Raw genomic sequence first — 24,951 nt, forward strand, 5'->3', positions numbered from 1 at the left:
ACATACGGGAATCAATAAACAATCATTAATTACCCCGATTACTAACAATTCTAACAAACGCTAGATCATACCCATGATCTCTAATATCTAAATTAGGGTTTTTTCCAACATAGAATCTTTCAAGAAATCCTTTCCTATCAATATTGATCCATTCTATTACATCCTACAAAACGAAAAACGAATTCGGGGTGTTAAAAACTTACCTTTAACCACAAGAATGGTGAAAAATAAGTTAGAGTCGCCTAGGGATCGTTCCGTAGCTCAAAAACTCGAAAAATGCCAAATAAGGTCATTTAGTGCCAAACTCATATACTTATATAAGGGTAATCCTAGAAATACTAGAATGTTACATTACTATAAAGATCGGAACTTGTGCCTAATAGCCTATTTGATCAAATTTTTAAAGTTAGTTTATTTCTAAAAGTGCTTTTGGAGATAACTAGTTTGATAATCAATTTAAAAAACACTTTCAAGAAACAATCCGCGTTCAAACAAGCATTTTAAAACTTTAAAACAAGCACTTTTGGCTTCTCAAAAGCTATGTCAAACAAAATATAAATCAATGATTTGAATATCTTTTTATCACTATTCTCAACTCTTTTCTTATATTTGGAGGATTAATAATTTATATATAATACAAAAAAATAACTTGCAATATTTACTTCCTCACACTTATTTCTTTTGAGGTATATTAATTATAGCCAAAATAAAAGTGAAATTAATTAATTATATATTCAAATAATGAATTTTTTATATTAAAGTAGACATTTTTAGTAAGTATGATGAATAGAAAACTATTAATAATTAAATTAAAGTAATAATAATAGAATAATGAATAGATACACAATAACTTTAAAAAAAGTGAAGTAATAAAAAAATAAGATAATAGTAATAACATAACTAAAGATGTTTCTAGAACTACTTTTAATTTTGTTGTTGTCATTCTTATTAGATTTTTGTTAATGTGAAGTTACATTTTCATCTTCGATCATCATTCCCTTCGTATATAGAAAGATATTTCTAGAATTATTTATTTTTTTTGCTATCTCTTTTAATATATTTTTATTAGAATGAGATTATATATTTATTATTGATTATCGACATTTTAGAAAACGGATTGGCCAATACCTACTGTCCGTGGGTCATTCCACGGGCCGTGGATGGCTTCCGTCGAAATGGCACCAATTTCTGCAAAGGCTGCATTTTTTGTCTTCTCAAATCCGAGGTATTAAAAGAACATATTTTTACTTATAAATAAAGGGGGAGACTAAGTATCGAAGACACTAGATTAGTCATTGATTAAGGAAAGTTCCAAAGTATTAAAGTCTTTTCCAACAATCTTTTCTTATTTTAGAGGAATTCAACATTGCAAGTTATTATTTTTGTATTATATATAAATTATCAATCCCCCTAATATAAGAAAAGAGTGGAGAATAGTGATAAAAGAGATTCAATCATTGATTTATATTTTGTTTGACAATGCTTGTTTTAAAAAGTTTCAAAGTGCTTATGTGAACTCTGATTGTTTCTTGAAAGTGTTTTTTAAATTGATTACCAAATTATTTATCTTCAAAAGCACTTTTAGAAATAAACTAAAACTTTAAAAATTTGATCAAATAGGTTATTAGGCACAAGTTTCGATTTTTACAGTAAAATTCTAGTGATTTTAGGATTACCCTTGTATAAGTACGTGAGTCTGGCACTAACCATAATCCATGAATTAAAAAACCACAAATTAGTTCTCTAACAATAGTAATAAGACATAAAATGAAATTACTAAACAATAAATTGACCAACAATCAGATGAATTATTTTGAAGTGACTTCAAATAATAAATTGAACTTGGACGACTTCAAATATAATGGCATAGACAACGCAAACTAAGAAAGTCAACCTCAAAATGCTTAAGATCGAAGCTTTATCGTTATTTGTTGTTGTCTTCATCGAATAATACAGTCTCACATTAAAAATGAGCTTTAAGGGTAGTAGAGTTTCACGAGAACTTTACTCGGTCCAATATTAGCAAATTTGAATTCTTATTAGACCAAACCCATCATTACCAACCTTGTGGAACTGTTTTTCTTAGAGTTCACGCTCACGTTTACTAGAAATGAACAATTACACAAGTCGATGGGATAACACGCTGTTTAACTTGATACACTTATTAATAAAACAACAACTAATATAAATATTTCACTAAACAATATGTTTTAAAAAATGGAAAAAACACAGATAATTATTTTTTCTTGATTAGTCAAAAGTGACGTAGTAAAAGTAAGCAGAGAGAGTAGTAGATCGGGAAAAGAAAAGCCAACATCAAATCAATTCAGCATTGAAGAGGATTCTTAATATTTGAAGAAACATTTGCTGTACAGTGCCGATGTTTCAAATTCAATGGCCTTAAGCCCACCAACGACCTCTTTTGTCCCCGCAATCCCCCAAAGTCACAGTGAAGAGCTAGCTTTTATCCCTTTGTCACTTTCTCCACATTTTCTAGAACTATCCCCCCATGGCTCCCACTACAACAATTACAACTAGATTTTTATAGTCCACTCCTATCTAGTATCATTCTCAAAATTCCCAAGCTGGCCACTCCGTGGGCATGACAATGACCCCCCAAGACCCACTCCACCAGTCAAGTTCACAATTGACCTATAGAACAATGTCTGTCTCGTCACGTAAGACAAGTATTAGGCGCTAAATACATTCAAATTCTTGTGTCAAATAAGTACGAATTTAATTTTTCAACAATAGATGCATTTATTTAAAACCCTGTCGAAAGTGAAATGAATTGGCATATGGGAGATCAGGGTTTGTATATTAGCAAAAAGAAGCGATATAGTTTTCACTTGAGATGGTGTAGTTTGATGATCGGGTAATATGAATGCACAGCTCTGGCTTCCAGGTGCAGCAAAAGGGTTGTCACAACATACGGCCCCTCAACATGGCTTCTGCTTTCCTTACCTGCTTCAGGGGTCCAATGATGAAAACCTGATCAAACAGGCAAGATTGGAGTTATACATATCAAATCAACATCCCTCAACCCGTAAAAAAAATTAATAATCGAAGCCATCATTCTATAGTTAGCTTGCACTTTTAATATAAATTATATTACTCAACTTCTTCGTTTCCCAGGTTAATATTTACATGCTAAAATGCAATTCTCAGGCAGGCACGTTATTTAACAGGTGCAGACAATTACTTTTTCAAATAAACTGGGACTCATCCAGAGCTGGCCTTGGAGTGAGGACAGAAAACCTTGGGCCAGAAGTGTGAGGTTCTTGTCTTGCGAGACTTGGCCTCAAGCATCCAGACATACGCTGTGAACAAGCCCAACACCCAATGTGGCTCATCCCATCGTTTCGCTGCAAATAGATGTAATTAGTCTAGATCTTCAAATTTCTTAACTAATCCTTCACTGGCTCTTCTGAAGTTTAGAACTTGGTTGCATCTAAAACCAAAAATACAATAATGGTAAGAGTAGTCCATTTTTTTTCCTTCTAATAACCATGGTATCTGGACCAGCTTGTACCTCAACTAATTCCTGGGGAAATTGCTACCTCAATTCTCATCATCACTAGTATTGGATAGCTCTGGTCACCAATGCTTGGACAAATGTGAAGAATTCGTCTAGACTAATGTTTTAGCCTCTGCCGAGGCTCGAATTATAATACTAAACATATTTCAAGATACAATTTACTTGAAAATTCTCCTTCACATATAAAAGTGTATGGCTTGTTTATTAACACATGTTTCGAAAGTTATTCTACCTTTCTTAAACTCCATGTCCAATCGAATCATCACATAAGTTCGAAGGGAGGGAGTACATGTTTATATTTACCAACCTTGTCTGGCGCTCCCTTCGATCCACTGATAAGGATTTCTGCCCTGCAAAATGTTTCATATTAGGACCCCCACTAATAGCATGTTTGGCTAAGCTTCCAAAATCTCTTATAGAGAAGTGTTCTTCAAAAAAAAAGAAAAACTTTTGGAGAGTAGCAATTTGTGTTTGGCTGATCAATTTGAAAATCACTTTTGTCAATATTAGAGCAGTAATGGACTATTGACAAAATTACTTGCATGATTCTTTGATTGACAAAATTGAGGATCCTTTTCTACCAATAACGCATCCCATTTTCCCGGGTGGCACATTAAGTATGGACAAAATCTCGTCTTCTAAAGTTTCTCTTTCCACATTGAGGAACTCTGATAAGACTAATCACATTTTCAGCAGAAATGCACCAACATAGTATTGGCTAAAAATGTCTAGAAAATTGATAAGCTACAGACTTTCACAAATTAAAAATCAAAATTCATGTACTATTTTAAATTCACATCTAACACTTCTTGTGTTCTGTGTTTCATGGGGCAGCTTAATTTTCTACTAACTTATAGGTGATCAAACCCGGCAAAAGTCAGGACAAGGCTCCAATGTCTTAATATAGTCATGAAGGATAAGAACCTTCTACAATTATATAAAAGTATATCCATAAAAAACAACATATATCTTTTGGTACCACTATATGCATTCATAGCCTTGGTGGAGAGTTCGAGATCACCTGGAATAGAAGGGATTGCTGGCCAATCAGCATATTCATTGTCACTAATGCAGAAACACCGACAACAAAGTGAACCACAAACTGCAAGTTTCCACAATGATTCTTCACTCAATTTCTCCATCATCTTATGGAATACGTATGGAAGGAATCGAACATCATCATCAGCTGCACGGACCATCAGCTCAGATAATAGTCGGTAGGTCCAAAACTGAGGATCCTGTATAAAAAGGAACTAAGCAATATAACTCTAGAAGGTACATAAGCCATGATATTGTGCGGAAAAGGGAGTACATAAGCATGGAAAGAAGCTCTATATAGTTAATCTAAGATTAACATAAATTTGAGAAGTGAAAGGTTGCTGTCAAGTATAACTGAGCATAACCTGAAGCCTTTTGGGCCAGTATGCTATCTAAATGCAATACCATTTATATATGATCGACAACTATTTGAAGAGCCATGAGGTCTAAAGGTTCAAATCATAGAGAACAGAAAAACACTATGCAATTTCTTCCCTTCTGCCTGTTTAGTTGTGCCAGTGGAAAGTAGCAGGTATCTGGTGGAAGGTTAGGTGAGCGCAAGACATCCCAAATACCAGTGTAATAAGAAATAAAAAATAAGCTATTTCAAAGAGGACATAGTTAAGTGGAGCAATAACCAATGAGAATCTTGTCAACCCATCCTCATTTCCAACAGCACCGACATGAGGATGGCTTTCTTTTCCCCTTTTTGTATTCTTTTTATTTGGGGGTCGGAGAGGCATGGTAAGACTTTGGTTTATTTCACACTCATTACTTCTGGAAGACTAATTGTTGCCAGTTGCCTACTTGGTAATTATTTCCATATTTCTCTACTACCAAAGTCTTTGAAAACCATCCAAGAACTTTCTCAAAATGCTCATTTCTTCTGTAAGGCTTTAAACTGTTATCTGGGAATGATATCCAAAGATGCAGGTTCCACATGGTAGGCATGTCAACTGAAGAAAGGAAAAGGTATAACAGAATCCAACCTCCCTCAGAAGGGAACAACTTCTTTTTTCTCCACGTATGATATATAGCTGCAATCACATAAAAACGATACAAAGTGAAGTGTTTTAGCAACTTAATCTGTCCATGAACTTCTATTTTAGAACCAACAATGAGAAATTTTCCATAGCAACCTTTTTTCTAGTGATGATCATCATGAAAGTTCATTGCATTACCTAGGATTTCATGAGCCAAAGCAGTCAGAGAGGAGAGGTGGTTAGAGCCACAAACTCCAGTGGAAGTGCAAAATATATTTGAGGTTATATTGCCAGTATCAAGAAGAGTACTTGCTGTACACTATAGAATTGTTGCTTCAATTGTTTTCTTCAATTACAATTCGAAGTGATGAACTAACCAGAAAAGAATATTTTCCTTTAAAAGGTTCCTGCTCCTCCTTTCCCCATTAATTTGAATTTCATTACAGCACCATGACAACTTGAAATATGCATATTGGTTTGTTCCCTAGTCAAAACTTACAGAACAATATCTTCCCAATGTCATCTCTCAAAACGCATGATTAGCATAATGTTGAAAAGGCATTCCTCAAAGAATGAGATGCACTTCAAAGAAGAAATTTGCAATTCTTTTCATTGTCTTTTTATGATTAAAAACCATAAGAGCAAACATAATCACTACCAAATCCTAGATGATGTCTTCTGTTTTTCTCAAAACCAAATCAAAACGTTTCCAGGAACCAAACTGATTCTTGCATTTAAGCACTCAACATTCATATACTTAATGCAGTCACCACATGGGAAAAGATAAATAGAAGCAGAACAGGGACATAGTACCACAATAACGTGGATCTGCAAGAAGGCGCACAAAGAGATATGGCCATCTAGTGAGCTCTTCTTCCCCAACTGTTCCTCAATCAGAAATAAGCTATCTGTACAACATAGAAAGATATGCAGTCAATGTGATATAAAAGCAACTTTGTTTCTCTGTCGGAAGTAACTTAATATTCAGGAGTGATAATCATTAAATAAACCACATCTGGAATAAAGAATCAGTGAGAAATGATTCATTTAATAATCCGAGAGAGAATTTTACTGCACAGAGGAAGCAGTAATCATCATAGCCAGCAACTAAAAAAGAAAAGTGTCTTTGACGCCAAATCACCATATAAAGGTCCTGATTTCCCCCCCCCCCCCCCAGATTTCATCAATTGAGCATCTTCAAAAATAACATACAACCCCAATCAGTTAGAAGTCACAAAAATGGTGCAGTAAATTTAACAAACAATAGAGAGAAACAAGCAGAGCCAGTGTAGAAATCAAAACTATCACGGCTGGAAATCAGCACAATCCAGCTGAACGATCATAAACAAATATCATACATACGAGATCGTAGAAGGGAAAACATGCAATGAGTATAAAAGGGTCGGGTTAAGCAGCTAGAGAGTAACGTGTGAATCACTTATTACTCAAGTTAAAAAGAATTTCACAGGATAACATGAGAAACTAGCAGTCAAGTAGCTCGAAAGAAAGTACCAGAAGCTAACCTGGGTATCCATAACATTGTGCAACTTGATACCAAACTAATAGAATAATGCTTGAAAAAGAAAGAGGAAAAACATGACAAAAATGATACAAGAGGGAAGGAGAAACAAGAGGAGGCTAAAAAAAGTCCTATAAGACCTCACTATCCCGTTTGCAGTCGTGGATAACTTTTGTGACATAAACAGATTCAAGAGCAGGTTTACAAGCGTTAATCAACTTTCTCCCACCGCGTATTGCATCAACCAAGTAGATAGCGTCCGGAAAAGCAAGCTATTAATTTAAATGAGGAAAGGTCAAAATCCATACTTAATCAAAAAGAACGTAAATTTCTACCAAAATACCTATAAAAATGTGATACTATGCATGGAAGCACCTAACCAACCAAGACAATCAATTTAACCTCACAATTTATACACTAGATTGGACTAAGGATGCCAAAAAGACAAGTTTTTACCAATGCCCTCGGGCACTGGATCCATTAATTTTGGAACAGAGCAGGTATTTGATTTGGATGCATAAAGTCTTAAAGAGGACTATATCTACAGGTTTTACATTTTTTGCATTGTCAGGCAACGAAAGATTAGGAGATAATTCTCTGGATGTCTGCAACTTATACAAACTTATTCTTCAAGAAGTGTATCAAACTACCAATGTGTTTTTGCTTTGCAAGAAAACATATGTATTAAGTAAAGTTACTCATAATAAATTTACAAAGCTACTGCTGAATAACATCATAATATCGAAAATCAAGTGAAGCACAAAGTTGGTATCTACTCAGAACATGTGAGAACTGAAAAAGAACCTGCACAATACATAGAGTTCCATATCTACAGAGGTCAACACCCTCGCAGTCAAGTCCAACAACCATCTCATTTTTTGGAGAAGGGTAGAGAAATGTGGCTGGAAGTTGAGATTCATGGCTGATGATATAAATGGGGACTGGTTTTAAAACTACTTCATGATCAGCATGCCTACCACCTGCTCAAATGCATGATAGGTCATAAGAATATTGACCTGGAACTAACCTCACCATCCAAAAAAACAAAAACTAATCACAAGAAAACAAAACGCAAAAATGACAAAAGAATATAAGATCATCAGGATATGAACACATGCCAGTTGACTTGTGCCGAAATAGCAATTACTGATTGTAGTATGCAACCTTAGCCTCAAAACTGTTCTGAAACCATAGAATCATAGAAACTCTAGCAGAGTTGGTGAAGTTTTAGAAAGAACAAAAATCAAAAAATGGTAAGTCGAGAATGGTAATAAGAAAGAAACACCACCCTCCACCAAATCCCCACCACCGTCCACCAACCACTGAAACAGAGTAAAAACCCCATTTGCAAATTTCCGGTAGGGTTAAATCCAAGGGTAAAATACAAAATCTCAAACCTCAAGGTAGCTATATGAAACGAACTGATATCCACCCACTACACCAATAAACCCAAGAAAAGTCCTAACCATTCCCAAAACCTCAAATTAACAACACCAACACACATTGGGTGATAGAAAAGACCACCTGAATTGGAAGATGGCAGAGGAATGTAAGTTAGAGGAGAAGAAGATGCTAAAGCCATTATAAACACCAACGAAACAATCAGTTTTTAACGTTGAAACATACACATTCAATATCCATAACTACTGATAGTGTTCAATCGATACCACGACAGAGAAGCGGCCTAAATACCTGCAGAATAATGTTCTTTTAGCCCCTTTTCTATCTGCATGTTAGGCCGTGTTTTAAGAGGGTGATGATTTGAGTTTATAAATAATCATTTCAAATTCTTACTTCACATTTATATAGTAAAAAAGATAAAGGTTTCATTTGAAAAAATTATATATGTGATGAAACTATATAAAATTAGAATAAAAAAGTAGAGCAAAGATAAAAAATCTCTTATTCATAGTATATTCAGGATTTATACATCTTCCATCAATCTTCTTTACAATGAATCTTTTATTTATAAGGAAAACCTTACTTGGTCTCCAAGTAGCATTCCTAACCCTATCCTACAAGGACTCCACATAATTAGACATTCACTATAATACAAATTGTTTATAACACTCCCCTTGAATGTCGGTAGATTACGTGTCTCGTTAAAATCTTACTAGATAAAACCCAGTAGAAAAAAAATCTAGTGAAGGAAAAAGAGTACAAATATCCTATAATACGTATTATGGATACCTCATTAAAAATCTTACAAGGAAAATCCAGTGGGACAAAACCTTGTGAGGAAAAAAGAGTACATCACGTATTAACTCCCCCTAATGACAACATCAATTCAGAGACTAGAATCTTCGTTTTCCAAACTTGTGCACCATCTTGTTGAAAGTTGTAGTTGGTAGAGACATGGTGAATAATCAACAATAATATTACTTGGACAGGCCTCTTGTATGTTGATATCACCATTCTTACGAGCTTATGAGTGTAGAAAAAAACTTGACGAAATATGCTTTCTTCTATCTGCTTTTATAAATCTTCCCTTCAGGGGCAAAAATTTCTGCAAATTCCTTACTTCAACTTCTTTAAGCAAATAATCTATTGCCAAGAGTTCCAATTCTAGTCATCAACATGCATAATAATACTTTTATATGCTCTATGCATTTTAAATCTATTTAATCCTTATGAGGATGATAAACAAGTTTTCCAAAAACTTGTATATGCTTTAGATTTTGAACCAATTAGATATTTTCATATCAATTTTGTCAAGTAACAACATTCAATATTAGATGTATGACATCTTTTAGTGCATAAAATGCAAGTCAAATAAGCTTTACACTTACCAAGATGCATCATTCCACTTTTCACTTGATAATTATTTCTATACAAGCATGCTTTAATAGATGTAGAATTCATATCCTCATATCTTTTACAATATTGCGCCTTATTGTATCAAAGATATCGTCAACGATATACAATTTTGTATTGATTCACAATACGACAAAACTTATTGAGATCTCATCACTTCATTATTTTTAGGTAGCTACCCCTCTCATGGGATTTTATAAAGTGTTGTCGTAGGCTCTCCAAGAGCACATTGTATCCTTATTATGATCATTTTGATTCTTTGATCCTCCCCCTTTTTCAAGAATTATTTTATTTAGAATTGATTAGTCTATCATGCTTCATGCATATCATAAACTTTATTCTTAAGGGACATTCAATAGATGTATTTACATCTCTTGCGTTGCTTCTAGTCTCCCCCTTATGTTAGACAAACTAACATATATCTCAATCTTTTGGAGAATCTATCTTTGTGCATCATTATATATTCGTTGATTATACACTACATACCAAAATAAAATATTTGGTCCCTGATCATAAATTAACAGAAAGAAAATCTGATCATAATTTGTTGGTTTGATGCATACAAATACTTTTGTATGCGGTATCATATTACAAATCAACACATGGAGTTTTATTTCCACAAGCATGATTTCACTATCTCAGACACTTAATGTCACAATATCTTGAGTATTTATCAATATTATCAAGATAAATTGTCTTGATTACATATTCTGAAATTGTGCTCTTAACTCAATTATTTTTGCACAAACAATTTTGTGAGTGTCAAACTACAGGTTGACAACAAACTCACATGTAATTATCTTATAGATGTATCTTTTTATTATATCACATGATAGGTGAATGAGCCCATATTCACCTTTTATACCTTTCAGAATTTAGGGATTTAGTCCCAACTTTAGTTGATCCAATAAACTTTATCACGAGAACAAGCAACGTAAAGAATTCTTGAAGAATCTTATAGTTTTTCAATGTATGTCCATTACTCAGTATGCATATCTTTGGGATGACCAAATTATTCATGCCAAGTAATAAAATTATTAATACTCGTAAACTCCAAGTTTACTACGACATGTGCCTTTTGCTTTAGTAAATTTTTGATTTACTATTATATGACTAAATTTCAATTTTATTACTCCAAGAGTAATTTTCAGATTTATTTCTTCTCAATTACTTTCCCCTTTAGGTGAGTCAATGATCCCATCATTGAATGAACTTATCTGAAGAAAATTGTGCATGTAAACATATTATTTGTGCCAACATTTTTGCAAACATCAAGTTGCGAGATAATAATATACACACATGAGACCATATAGACGAAGCATTTGTTAGGACCATTAAATATCTAAACAATCCACTTGGTGGATGAGATTACAGAGGTAGTGGGTTCGGGGAATCGGACCCACCAGCTTACTGATCGTCGGCGCTTCGCGCCCCAGGTTTGCTTCACCTACCACTCTTGTATCTTAATTTTTATTATGCATTGGGGACAATTGCATGTCTTTTTATAGGGGGTGGGGTAAATGGAAAGTGAGTGCTAGGGTGAAGTCTGAGTAGACCAATTCACTATCCTCTTTTGGAGTTTTCTTGCATGTGTTCTTTTCCCTCAAAAGACTGATTATTTTTACTGTTGAACCGGCATGTCTATATCTTGTGTACATAGTTTAATTCTGAAGCATGATGACTAAAATGATATCCTGATGAAATGAAAATGATGCATGACTAGGCATAGTAATTGATAAATGTGTGACTCTAAGCATGACATAGAGGTACACCACTACATGACCCTAAGTCTAAAATTCGAACTTGGTGTCTGATAATCTGGTAGAGTAATGAGATATCAAGTGAGTGTGAGGAAGATTCTAATAGTCCACTATTTGTACTGAGTTAGAACTTTCCTGGTTAGTCTTGCTAAAAGTAAGTTGTAATAAACAATTAAGAAAGAAGCATAGGCCTTTGTTCAATATAGCCCATTTTTAGCCTAAATAAAAAAACAAATGAAATTAATCCTTCTTTTATCTAAATAATTTGAGCTTAAACTAGACCTTTCTTTTTCACCGCAACTGACCTTTTCTGGGAATGATGTGTTGGCCCTGGTCCCTCCTTGGACATGTGCACCTCAGCTTATGCCAAAAGCATAAGTTTAGGGTGGCTAATGCAGTAAACAACCTTTTTTATGGCCCTTACCCAACTTTGGGTATTGTGTACTTTGACTCATGGCAAAGTCATGAGTTGAGGGTGGCTATTATGAGAAATGCTCTGGAAAGAGGGGTTGAAAGAACAAAGAGAGAGAAAGAACAAAAGTAAAGTGACTCAAGAATCAGTTGAAAGAAAAGTGAAATAAAAAAAATAATAAAAAATACAAGAAATACAAGCAAGAAAGGAAGAGAGTCACTTACACAAATGAAGAAAGAAGGAAAAATAGCAAGGTGAAAAAATATGAGAAACTGGGTGAAATAAAATGATAAAAAGTGGTATGTTTAGCCGATATGTCAAGAAGGGAAAAAAGTCACTAAAGTATACCTAAATATACCCTACCTAACCTTGAGCCTATGTAACAAGCTAAAAAGTCCTATCATGATCCTAAAAGTTGTATAGCGAACTTAAAGCAGTGAAAATAAGGGCAAACTTATGGCAATATGTATGAATGAGTTGTGAATCTGTTCTGAGAGTGAGTGTTGGAAAAGTAATCCTTATACTCAAACTAAAATCATTGTGTGAAAAATGAGGATATTGTTTTGAAGTGAAGACACTAGTTGCAATACCGGAAATATTAGCACCTCGGTGAGAAATTGAAGAGGATAGGTATTAGTGCGTGGTAAGTCTGTGTCATGGTCTGATTCCACATAATTCAAGCTTAATAGTCATAGCATTCATAAATATGACGAGCCTGATCGGGATTGATAGCCAAATGATTGTGAAAGATAAAACATGTTACAAAGATTTTGTAGTGAGTCATAGTGCGTCGCTTGAGGACAAACAACGAATTTAAGTTGAGGGTGTTGATATACCGTGGTTTCACGGTATTTTTAATGCTTTTTCCTAAAGTTTAGTGTTTGTCCAAAAGCCTTTTTGCATTAATTTTTATGTAAGTTTCTCTTTATTTACAGGAAATCTGTCTAAAAGATGACGTGGAGGTTTTTGAGCAAGAAATGCAGAAAAGTACCACCTACGGAGCTTGTGACGGTTTGTCATGCCCGTGATGGTCCGTAGGTGGCATCGTAGTAAAGCTGCTGAAGGAGATGGGAAAGTCTGACCAAGTGTGGGGTTACGGAGTGCGTGACGGACCGTCGTTGCCATGAGGGTCCGTCCTGCTGGTTCATCATGAAGATCAGAGAAGTAGTCCCAGTGCCCAAGTTCCAAGAGTTCAAGTGTTATGGAAAGGAGACCCTCGACAGATCGTTGTGCCTGTGACGATCCGTCAAACCTACCGTCGAGGATAATCAAGAGAGAAAAAAAAGAATTTGCAAAGTATGGGACGACGGAGTCCATGACGGCCCATCGTGACCATGACGACCAGTCGCGAGGTCCGTCGACCCAACCGCATTTTGACAGATTTCCAATAAATAGAGTCCTTTAATTAGGTTTTTGTTTTTTTATAAATATTTTGAGAAACCTCGTTTTTGGGATTAGATTCTTTGATGATTAGACTCTCTTATAGTTAGACTATTGGTTATTTTAGCTTCTTTTGTGGATTAGACTTGGTGATTATTATTACACTTTTGGAGAATATTTAGTCTTCAATTAGTTTCAGTAATTGATTGTTGGTGATTTTGTTGATTAATCAAGTGAACTTCTGGATTTTATTCTTTCTCTTGAAGTAAGTGAATGAATTCTTATATTACATATTTGGATATTGTAAATATGACTATGGGTAACTATAACTAGGGTTGTGGGAACCATAGGCGAATTATGAGGTAACACCTAACTAAAATAACAATTCTAGAATAGTGTCTTGCATGTATTGATAATTCTTTCGCTTACAAGTCTATTTAACGGATGACCAACATTAGAACTCGCCTTAATGCTACTTGCCGGACCAAGGAGGTAGATAATAGGAAAATAATTATCAACATAGATTTAGTATATACTATCTAATAGGCTAGTATTGATTGATACGAGACAATAACTTAGTCAAACATCGAATACGATACTTAATATGAGGTAAAGGTAAGTGTTGGTATCGCAACACACGTAGCCGGACCAAGGTGCGGAGTGAAATTTTCTAGATGCCGGTCCAAGGATTTAGAAATACATAACTTATCAGTTAACATGCAAGATACTAGAAAAGAATTGTTATAGTTAGAGTTATCAAGTTAGGAACATGTGGGGAACACGTAAACCCTAGTTACTTTTATTAATTGATTAAACTCCAACATTTGAATCTGTTAGTGGTCTACTTTTATTTAGCTAGTTATTTTTATTCATTTAGAAATAAAAATCCCCCTTTTATTGTCTTTGCTTTCCAAGGAAATAATTGACTAAATAGTAGTAATAATAGATTGAAGTTAAGTCTGAACTATATTCCTCGTGGGAATGATCCCAACCTCATTAGTTGAGTTCTTTACTTGATACAACCGCTTTACTTCTTATTTGAAAAGTAAGTTTGAGCGTATCAAATTGGCAGTCAATGCAGAGAAACCATAATGAGCATTCACTTTGAAAATCCATTCAACAACATCAACTCGAGTTGAACAGAGAAAAAGGTCACTCCCAAAACTATCAAAACAACAATGGTTTCCTTTTTCTTTAATGAAGAGTGAAAGAAGCTCTTCATCTTTCCAAAACAAATATTGTTCCAGTCGAAGAAGAGGTAAAGATAACAACAATAACCCCTTCTCCATCATCTAACTCTTCTTGTTCTTTACTTAACTCTTGATTTTCACAGTAAACTTTTCTTATTTTTTACTTAACTCTTTTTCTTCACAGTAAAGAACAAGAAGAAGAGAACAGGGGGAAAGCTCTGGTAGTAGTCGGTTTCAATGAAATGTCCAATCAAAATTTCTTTATACTCAAATTAATTTAGGTCAAAATTTGAAAAATACTTTTTGTGTTATATAGTCTTCTTTTAAGTTACATAGTATATTTAAATTCAATCACCGTTAAAAAATTTCTTGGCTTTTTTAATTTGTGCATGCACAATAATTAATATAGGCTGGTCATTCGGTCCCGTTTCAGTTTTTTTATTTTTCGGTTCTTGTACAACATGTACCGAACACCGAATCAAAATAAATCATTCCACTTTTATTATTTTTGTTTGATTTGTGTTACAATTCAATTTTTGTTAGTTCGATCTTTTTATTATAAGATCTTTAAAGTTTACAATTTTTTAATTTTTTTTCATTTAGAAAGTTTCACTGCTGGTCGTCGATCGGTTGCATAAATTGGAAAGTGGTCGGCTGTTGATCAACGCCGGTCTTCCGAGCCCAGAAGTGAAAAGTGTTTTCGTTAATGGTGAAGTAATCTGAACAAGAAATAAAAAAAAGAGGGAAACCGATGAGTGACGCCTGAAGATTGAAGTGACGAGTTGCAGCTACTGTATAAAGAAAGAAAATTTTGAAAAAAACAAAAAGTAGTTTGAAAATACTCTTTTGTACTCTTTCCTTCACCTAGTTTGCTTTTAAATTTAAATTATAATATTTATTATTTACTATTAATAATTAATATATATATATATATATATATATATATTATAATATTTGGTTTTCGGTTTGTAATTTTTATTTTTCAGTAAATCAAAATACCAAATATTTATCGAAATACCGAATAACACAAATTACAAATCAAATCGAAATATCAAAAAATACAAAATATATACCAAATATTGAACTGAAAACTAAAATACCAAAATACTTCGGTTTGAGCATCCCATAATATTTATTATTATTATTATTATTATTATTATTATTATTATTATTATTATTATTATCATGGAATATGACTTTTGAAATTCATCAGAAATTTTAAAATTTTAATTATTCTTTTTCATTTGAATTTTGGTGATCGGTTGCATAAGGTGGAAAGTGTTCGTCTGTTGGTCAACATCAGTCGTTGGAGCCCAGAAATTAAAAGTGTTGCGGTTACTGGTAAAGTAATCCGAACAAAAAATTAAGAAAAGTGGGAAACCGATGAGTGACGCTTGAAGTGACGGGTTACAGCTACTGTGTAAAGAATGAAAATTTTGAAAAAAAAAATAAGTAGTTTGAAAAGATTGTTGTATACTTTTTCCTTTTAAAAAAGAAAATTTTAGTAACAAAACAAAAAGTTTCAAAAGACTCTTGTGTAAAGAAAGTAAATTTTGAAAAATACAAAACTTTGAATATACTCTTGTGTACTATTTCCTTGACCTAGTTTACTTTTAAATTATAATATTTTTTTACAAAAAAAAACTTACTTTTTTCTTTTTGAATTGGAGGTGGTAGGGGTGGGGTGGGGTGGGGGGAATGAAATTTCGAAGTTGAAAGTATTTTTTAAAAACTAAATTTAAATTTTTGTAGGGTAAATGGCTTAGTAGGGGGGTGGGTTGGGGGTTGGATCGTGACATCGTGACATCTTGAAAAATAATTGATGCAACAAGAACTAGTTTGAAAAGACTCTTGTGTACTCTCTCCTTGACCTAGTTAGCTTTTAATTTAAATTATAATATTTATTATTTACTATTAATAATTAATATATATATATACATATACATATACATACATATATATATATATATATATATATTGAACTGAAAATTATTAACCAAATCGAAATATAAAAAATAAAATAAAAATATATACCAAATATTGAACTGAAAACTAAAATACCAAAATACTTCGGTTCAAGCATCGCATAATATTTATTTATTTATTTATTTATTATTATTATTATAAATATTTTATGTTTTTAATGGAAAAATGACTTATCAAATTCATCAGAAATTTTTAAATTTTAATTTTTTTTCATTTAAATTTCGCTGCTGGTCGTTGATCGTTGCATAAAGTGAAAAGTGGTCGGCTGTTGGTTAATGTCGGTCGTCGAAACTCAAAAGTGAAAAGTGTTGTGGTTACTAGTAAAGTAATCCGAACAAGAAATGAAGAAAAGTGGGAAGCCGACGAGTGACGCCTGAAGTGACCGGTTGCGGCTACTGTGTAAAGAAGGAAAATTTTGAAAAAAATAAAAAGTTTGAAAAGACCCTTGTGTAATTTTTCCTTGTAAAAAAGAAAAATTTAATAAAAAAAAAAGAGTTTGAAAAGACTCTTGTATAAAGAAAGTAAATTTTGAAAAAAATCAAACTTGAAAAGACTCTAGTGTATTATTTCCTTCACCTAGTTTACTTTTAAATTTGAATTATAATATTTTAAAAAAAAATTCAATTTTTTTTCGAATTGGAGGTGGTAGGGGTGGGGTGGGGGGAATGAAATTTTGAAGTTGAAAGTATTTTTAACTAAATTTAAATTCTTGTAGGGGTAGGGGGCCTAGTAGGGGGTTTGTTGGGGGCTGGATCATTGCATCTGACATCTTAATAAAATATTTGATGCGACAAGAACTAGAATTTAGAAATTGACTTTGAGCTTATCCTTGCAGAGAGTAAAGGAATCACATCATAAAAGAAAAATTGAACTGGTAGCAAACCTTGATCAGGATCAATCAATATTGTTGCAGATTGAGCGCTTGAGAGGTTCAATGGAAATGATGCAACTCATGAATGAGGAAGGGGACCTCGAAGTTACGAAGAAACTACAATCAATTCAAGAAGAAATCATGAAGAGTGAATAAGAACTTGATAGGTTTGAAACACTGAATCAAACCTAATTATAAAGGGAAGACGTGCAAATGATGAGGTGGAGGGACACATCCATCAGCTTGCCAAGATTTTACATTAAAGAATATGAATGAATAGTTAAGGGACATATTTTATATGCATCCATATTAATCAAAGCAATTTTTACCTTTATGCTTGTCAAAATCACTGAATTATGTATCAGGATAGTAATAAAGAAGAATGTCTGCAAACCACTGAAGTCAGGCGCATTGCGTGTCCAATTTTTACCTCTATAATCTAGTATTTTTAAACCTTTTCCTACAGTTCAAGGGTAGAATTTTAGCATCCCATAATATTTATTTATTTCTTGTTATTATTGTTGTCATTTGGAGTTTATATATCCCTCAACTTTGTCATTTGGAGCTGATATACCCCTCGTTATAAAAAATGACTCATATATGTCCTTACCGTTATACAAACGGCTCACATATACCCCTGCCGTTACAAAATGACTCACATATACCCTTCATTTAACGGAAGTTACAAAATTAGTTTTAAATTTATATTTATTACTTTGAATTTTTTTTAAAAAAATATTTAGGGGTATATATGATTCTTCTATCAAAGTTCAAGGTATATTTTAATTTTTTTCATGCATAAATTATTTTTGGACTTCTTTTATTAAAATTATTTGAGTTTCTTATTCTTATTTATTTTTTTTCTTTCATTCCTTAGTTTAAAGAAAAAAAATTTAAACTATTTTTTTTGTGTTTATTGTAATTTAATTTCGTATTTGAAGAAAAAATTTGGTCATCTACAATAAGTTTTACAAAAATATTAGTGAAACATAAATAAATTTGATTATCAAAATAATAATTATAAATTAGTCATTGAAACAAAAAAAAAGTAAAAAAAAATATGTTTGACGAGGATTAAATTTACTCATATGGGATTATATTTTTTAGAAAAAAATAATAAAAATTTAGATTTTTTTTTCATTTCCGTTAGAGGAAAAGGGTATATGTTTGCCATTTGTTTACAAGTAGGGGTATATATGAACCACTTTTATAACAAGGGGTATATCAGCTCTAAATGACAAAGTTGAGGGGTATATCAGACCCTTTTCCCTTATTATTATTATTATTATTATTATTATTTTTATTACTATTATTATTATTATTTTTATTATTATTATTATTATTATTATTATTAAGTTTTTAATGGAAAAATGAAAAAAAAATTCATTTAAATTTCGTGCTGGTCACTGATCCATGTGTATTTATAGCTGTTGAGTGTTTGTGCTCAAAATTCACACAATACTTGAAGCTGTAATTTTATAAAGACAAAAGAAAGCAGCAGATGAAGAACAAACTCTATTGCAATATATCTAATGACAAAAGAAAGCACCATATAAAGAACAAACTGTCTGGTTTGAAATTTAGAGCAAAATGAAGGTAAAACTAATGAAGTTTTTGCAGAATCAGAACTCCTAGTAATAGTTCAGCTTGCGTACTAGGATTAATCATGTTGATGACAATCAACTCTCAAACTTCTCACGCGCATTCCACAACTTCATTATGTGTGCAACTCCTTCTTTCAACCCCATTCTCTCGATACAGATAAAAGCACCTCTCTCCCTTAAACCTTGCGTGAAAATACATCAAAGCACTAATTAACTAGAGCAAAGGGAAAAAACATGAAGATTGCACATAAAATTGTTGTTCATACAGTTTTGATTGGCAGGTTGAGACTGAAATCATCTTTTCATGTTATAGAAATACTTACAGCAAAATCGCATTGCTTCATTATAAATAAATATTTATGAGGATGAATTAAAAAGGTAAAATGCTCACATGGATTGCTTCTTTACGGGCTTCCTCCACCTCATCATTTGCACTTCTTTCCTTTATAATTAGAGTTTGATTCAGTGTTTCCAACCTATCAAGTTCTTCACTCTTCTTGATTTCTCTTTGAATTGACTGCAATTCTTCTTAGCTTCGAGGTCTCCTTCCTGATTCACGAGTCGCATCACTTCCATTGAACCTCTCAAGCGCTCAATCTGCAACTGTAGTGATTGCTTCTGATCAAGGTTCGCTGCCAATTCAATTATTCTTTTATAATGTGATTCCTTTACTCTCTGCAAGGATAAACTCAAAATCAATTGCAAAAGCTATGGAGTATTATGTTTTCAAAGAGGTTGTATTAAGCCAAAAGTGCACAGCATACCTTATGATCATCAGCCATTTGCAACATTTTCTCATAAGCATTTTTCTGCTCCTAAATTGCCCTTCTCTTCTGCAGTGAAAGAATTTCAAAAAGCTATCAGGTTAGGCATCAGAAGACATCCAACGACCTGGTATTCGAATTGATTCATGTAACCATATTATCACAGAAGCAAAATGTTAGCTGGAAGGCGGTGATGACCACATGATATGCTCGAGTAATTCCTTTAAAGTAGATAAATTATGTCCAATATCATTAAAAGGAACAGCTGCAGTATTTTAGAGACCCAAAGAGTATCATCGCTTTCCCTTTTTTTGAAGCATCACCTGCAAAAAAAAATGAGTAGTTTTCTGTATGCCCTCTTTTCTTACCATCTCTTTCTGGAAATGTAGCTTTCCGTACTCACTCTCGTTAAGTGCGTCACATTTTCTCAATTCTAGTTCTTATTGCATGAATTGTTGCTTTTGAGCTTCAAGTTGAATTTTGCTTTTCTCATGCTCACGTATAAAATCATTGAGCTGATTGAATGTTTTAGCCCACATCATCTCCATCTCAGGTAAACAGATCATACGACATTAGAGGAGGAAAAAAACAAAAGAACAAGCACAACTTCATGATATGAGTTACAAATTTTGCCAGGTGTATCTTTTAGCATTATGTTAAAAGTGAAGCAATAATATAGAGATATATACTATGTAACTAGTTTACAACAAAGAGGAAAAAGGAAAACACACCGTCATTGTAGTTTTGGACCATCTCCTCCTTTTGATATTCCTTCTGCTCTACTCTGCTTATATTCTTCTTCATATCTAGCTCGTTGGTCAAGGTGTGTAATAGCACTGAATGTTTCCTATTGCTCTCTTCTTGTATTTCATAAACTGGCTTAAGATCTCCATATTTACGGAGATGAGTACCAATTAATGACCCAGCGTTGTAATCTTCATCACGTGCAATCCAAGCATACATTTTCCTATCTCGTCCTCTTCCTGAATTCCAATCTCTCTTCCCATGATTATCCAATTCAAATGCTTTTTCGAATTCTATAGCATTCGCGAATCCCGACCAATCCCCTTTAAATTCAACTATGGCATATCCGATGTGACCCTTGTAGTTCCATAACCGATGAACCTTCATTGGATTAACCCTTTCTCAATCCACAATTTTTTTAGATATGTTCCACCTTTACCTACACAGTTCCCTCCCTGATATTCAACAGGAATGTTGGCTACTATCCCCATCCAAGGAAAACCATTAGATCATCATCTCTTAAATCTCCGTGGTATTTATACTTTAGCTCTTCAAACTCTGAATCAGTGCTCCCACTTTTCCCTGATCTTCTATGAGACATCTTCAACCTGTAATAAGATTAAAAGCTAAATACCAGTTTGTGTTTTGTTGATAACCAAACTAAACTAGTAATGACCAAGAATACTTGTCAAAGGAAATTGAAATGCACCAGAAGCAAAAATGTTTATGAGACAATGACAAATAAGACAGATAAAGTGGAAGACTCAATTATCAAATCTAGCTTGATTTTTCTTCCCCTAACAAAATGTTATTTCTATTACTTGCCTTGCTGCATTGAGTATTTCAGCAACTCTCGGTCGCTCAGAGTGAAAAGTGGAAGAGCAGAAAAAGGAAAATGTGGAACAAGAAACTTCCACATATTATGCGCATGTCCAGGATTTATGGGCCTGATTTATGGCACTACTCAACTGGTATACTAAGAAAGAAGGGCAAGATATATGTAGGATCTCATGGAGCTCTCAGACAACAACTCATTTCTTTTTTCCATGACACTCCCTTTGGTGGTCATTCGGGTCAGTTAGGTACATTGAAAATGCTGTCGCAACTCTTTTATTGTCCAAAAATGAGCTTATGGTTAATGATTATGTGTGTAGTTGTGATGTATGCCACATGAATAAAGATGTTAATAAGGCTTATCCTAGAAGAGGGTACATAGCCTACATGGCATATTAAGGCCTTAGCTTACAATATTACTATGATTAAAAAAATGAGCACTAAAACCAAGTAAGTACGAATGACTCTAAATATATAAGTAGCGACTGCAACTAGACAAACTTATACAAGATAGGAGAATCAAGAAGAAGGCGACTTATCCTGGAAGAGGATACATAACCTTCATGGAATGTTAAGGCCTCAGCTTACAGGGTTACTACGATTACAACAACGATCACTCAAACCAAGCAAGTACGAATGACTCCAAATATACAAGTTAGGTACATTGAAAAGGCTGTCATAACTTTTCTATTGGCCAAAGATGAAACTATTGATTAATGATTATGTGTCCAGTTGTGATGTATGCCATAAGAATAAAGATGATAATGAGGCTTACCTTGGAAGAGGATATATAGCCTACATAGCCTACATGGCAAGTTAAGGCCTCATCTTACAGGGTTACTACGATTACAACAACGAGCACTCAAATTAAGTAAGTATGAATGACTCCAAATATACAAGTAGCGACTACAACTAGACAAACTTATACAAGATAGGAGAATCAAGAAGAAGGCGACTTATCCTGGAAGAGGATACATAGCCTACATAGCCTATATGGCATGTTAAGGCCTCAACTTACAGGGTTACTACAATTACAACAATGAGCACTCAAACCAAGCAAGTACGAATGACTCCAAATATACAAGTAGCGACTACAACTAGACAAACTTATACAAGATAGGAGAATCAAGAAGAAGTTCAAAGATCAAGATGCGTTATCAATACTTGGAAACATCATGTTCAAACATCAAGATGAATAGTGCAATTAACAAAATGTTTGGTATCAATACCAAGAAAAACATCAACAAGGAAATCAAAATATTTGGCAGACTTGTGGTAATTATGCGATAGGATCTATAATATGAAAAAGATTACAATCAAATAGGGATACACCAAACAACTTGAATAGTGCAATTAACAAACATGTTTGGTCTCAATACAAAGAAAAACATCAACAAGGAAATCAACAAGGTAAAACCATTTAACAAGTAAAATGAAATACAAAACCATTTAACAACCATTTCAGCTATAACCATATCACTGAATGCATGTTATTGTTCTTTCCCTTTTAAACATAAATTTAGTAAAGAACCATCACCATGAACACCACCACTAGTATCAACCACCACCATTTAACAAGGAAAGTTAAATACAAAACCATTTAACAACCATGTCATCTACAACCATATCATTGAACACATGTTCTTCTTCTTCCCTTTTTAAATTTAAATTTTAAAACACAAAGCCTTCTTCTTTTTTAACCTAAATCTCCCCTTTTCACATAAAAAATACAAACCCTAACCTAAATCACCATTTTCACTTTAAAAAATCTAAATTCATTCTCTTATTCACTTATAAACTTAAATGTGAAGTAGAACTTGCTCATCATTAAGTTAGATTCCAAATGCAAAAAAAGGAAAATGTTGGCATGCAAACCTTTCTATCTTGTTTTGAAAACTTTTGTTTTGTGTTGAACGGCGGCAGCATAGACGAACGGCGGCAAGGAGATATTCGAAGGATTAAAGAGCAGTCTCTATAAGTATCCGATGGATATTGTAGACTCAAAAATTCATAATTTTTATCTGACTGATTGATGACAAATTGGTCTGACTTTTTAATATTTTTGACTGATTGATGAACAATTGATTTGACTTGATTGAAAACTAATTAATTTCATTTTTCTTTAGTTTATATTATTTTATTATTATTATTTTTATTGAAATATTTTAGTGAAGGATGAGAGCATTTCGAATATATCCAACTAATTAATGAACAATCAGATATATTCAAAAATTCTTTTTTTTAAAAAAAAAAATTATAAGATTTTTTAAATTTTAAAAGATCATTTTTTATACCCAGTTAGCTTAATTTTCTATTTATTAGAAAATTTAAATTATGTGCAATATAATTTGGCTAGTAGAGTTTCTGGAATATGGGCATTGAACCTCAGTTCTGAATCCGTCGGGCGTCATCTGTTGCCGTTTATTATAACTTTTATGATATTTCTAATTATTGATATAAACGAATAATATATGTATGTATGTGTGTGTATATATATATATATATATATATAAGAAAAATCAAATGGAACCAAATTTAATATGGTTCGGATTGGGTTACACTTCTTTAAAACCAAACAATAGGTTAAATGATAAAAAAATAAGAAAACATATATGCAACCTTGCTTACTGTCCACTAGAATATGAATACAAAGTTAGTATTGTGTGAATTTGAGCGCAAACAGTCAACAACTAGAATATGAATACAAGGTTGCTATGGATGACATGCTTGAGAAAGAGTCGAAGGAAAAACTACCAATGCATAAAATACACGAGCTTGAAAAAGAGTTGAAAGATAGTAGATATATTCAAATAAATTACATGACTAAAAAAATTGTTTGTCAGCCCACTTTAGCGGCTCTCTTTTTGTTCTTACGATGCCTTTGCAGGTCCAGTACATAATCATTATGTGCTGATGGTATCTTTGAAGTTCGTTTGATCTCCAAAGTTGTTTGTCACCATGTGTGGAGACACAATCCATTGTAGGAGAGGCACAAATGCCATGATCCGAAAAATCTGGATCATTTGGAACAAAAATAGTAATAGTTTGAGGATGATTCAATCAACCTATAACTTTTGATAACACAAAGAACCAAATGGTCCAGTTCAGCAACACACAGAAAAGTAAGAAGATGTACCTTGGGAGGCAAAAACATTTGTCCTTCCATGATCCTGAGAAGATAAAGTGGCAACATCCGTCCTTCCATGATACAGAGAAGCAGCAACAATGGAAGATGTTCCTTGAGAGGCAATATCAGCAGTCATAATGCCATGTTCCGAAAAGAGAAACCGGAGGCAATATTAGCAGTCATAATACCACGATCTGGAGAAGAGGAAACGACATCACGATCAGGAGAAGAAGAAACAACAACATCCGTCCTTCCATGATCCGGAGAAGCAGCAACAGTGGGAAGATGTACGTTGAGAGTCAATATCAACAGTCATAATGCCATGATCTAGAGAAGAGGAAACGACAACATCAGTCCTTCCATGATCCGGAGAGGCAGCAACAATAA

The 24,951-nt window shown here is 33.3% G+C and overlaps 2 protein-coding genes across 26 annotated transcripts; both read right to left on the reverse strand.

Annotated features, from left to right (window-relative positions):
* Nucleotides 1–2,305: 2,305 nt before the first annotated feature.
* On the reverse strand, nt 2,306–8,962 carry LOC101268424 (uncharacterized). Of its 23 annotated transcripts, none has more exons than XR_003246341.2 (7): nt 8,771–8,932; nt 6,373–6,467; nt 5,566–5,613; nt 4,560–4,776; nt 3,846–3,888; nt 3,203–3,365; nt 2,306–2,991 (listed from the first exon to the last, which is right to left on the reverse strand). XR_003246341.2 is itself a non-coding variant. In XM_026030416.2 (6 exons), the coding sequence occupies exons 1-6, from the start codon at nt 8,808–8,810 to the stop codon at nt 2,970–2,972; spliced, it is 465 nt and encodes a 154-aa protein (XP_025886201.1). In that variant the 5' UTR covers nt 8,811–8,930; the 3' UTR covers nt 2,306–2,969. The 23 variants fall into 23 exon arrangements, 13 of the variants coding, with proteins under 13 accessions (XP_025886201.1, XP_069154305.1, XP_069154308.1 ...); XR_011221414.1 differs by having other exon boundaries at nt 2,853–2,991; nt 3,771–3,888; nt 8,771–8,951; XM_026030416.2 differs by lacking the exon at nt 3,203–3,365 and having other exon boundaries at nt 8,771–8,930.
* Nucleotides 8,963–18,993: 10,031 nt separating this feature from the next.
* On the reverse strand, nt 18,994–23,511 carry LOC101268136 (protein INVOLVED IN DE NOVO 2-like). 3 transcript variants are annotated; one of them, XR_011221426.1, is made up of 5 exons: nt 23,313–23,511; nt 20,591–21,211; nt 19,860–19,928; nt 19,487–19,770; nt 18,994–19,270 (listed from the first exon to the last, which is right to left on the reverse strand). XR_011221426.1 is itself a non-coding variant. In XM_069298254.1 (4 exons), exons 2-3 carry the CDS (start codon nt 20,988–20,990, stop codon nt 19,891–19,893), a joined length of 438 nt encoding a protein of 145 aa, XP_069154355.1. In that variant the 5' UTR covers nt 20,991–21,211; nt 23,313–23,511; the 3' UTR covers nt 19,311–19,770; nt 19,860–19,890. The 3 variants fall into 3 exon arrangements, 1 of the variants encoding a protein (XP_069154355.1); XR_002028089.3 differs by having other exon boundaries at nt 18,994–19,277; XM_069298254.1 differs by lacking the exon at nt 18,994–19,270 and having other exon boundaries at nt 19,311–19,770.
* Nucleotides 23,512–24,951: the final 1,440 nt, after the last annotated feature.

This window comes from Solanum lycopersicum, chromosome 1 (genome assembly GCF_036512215.1).
Source record: "Solanum lycopersicum chromosome 1, SLM_r2.1".
Lineage (NCBI taxonomy): Eukaryota > Viridiplantae > Streptophyta > Magnoliopsida > Solanales > Solanaceae > Solanum > Solanum lycopersicum.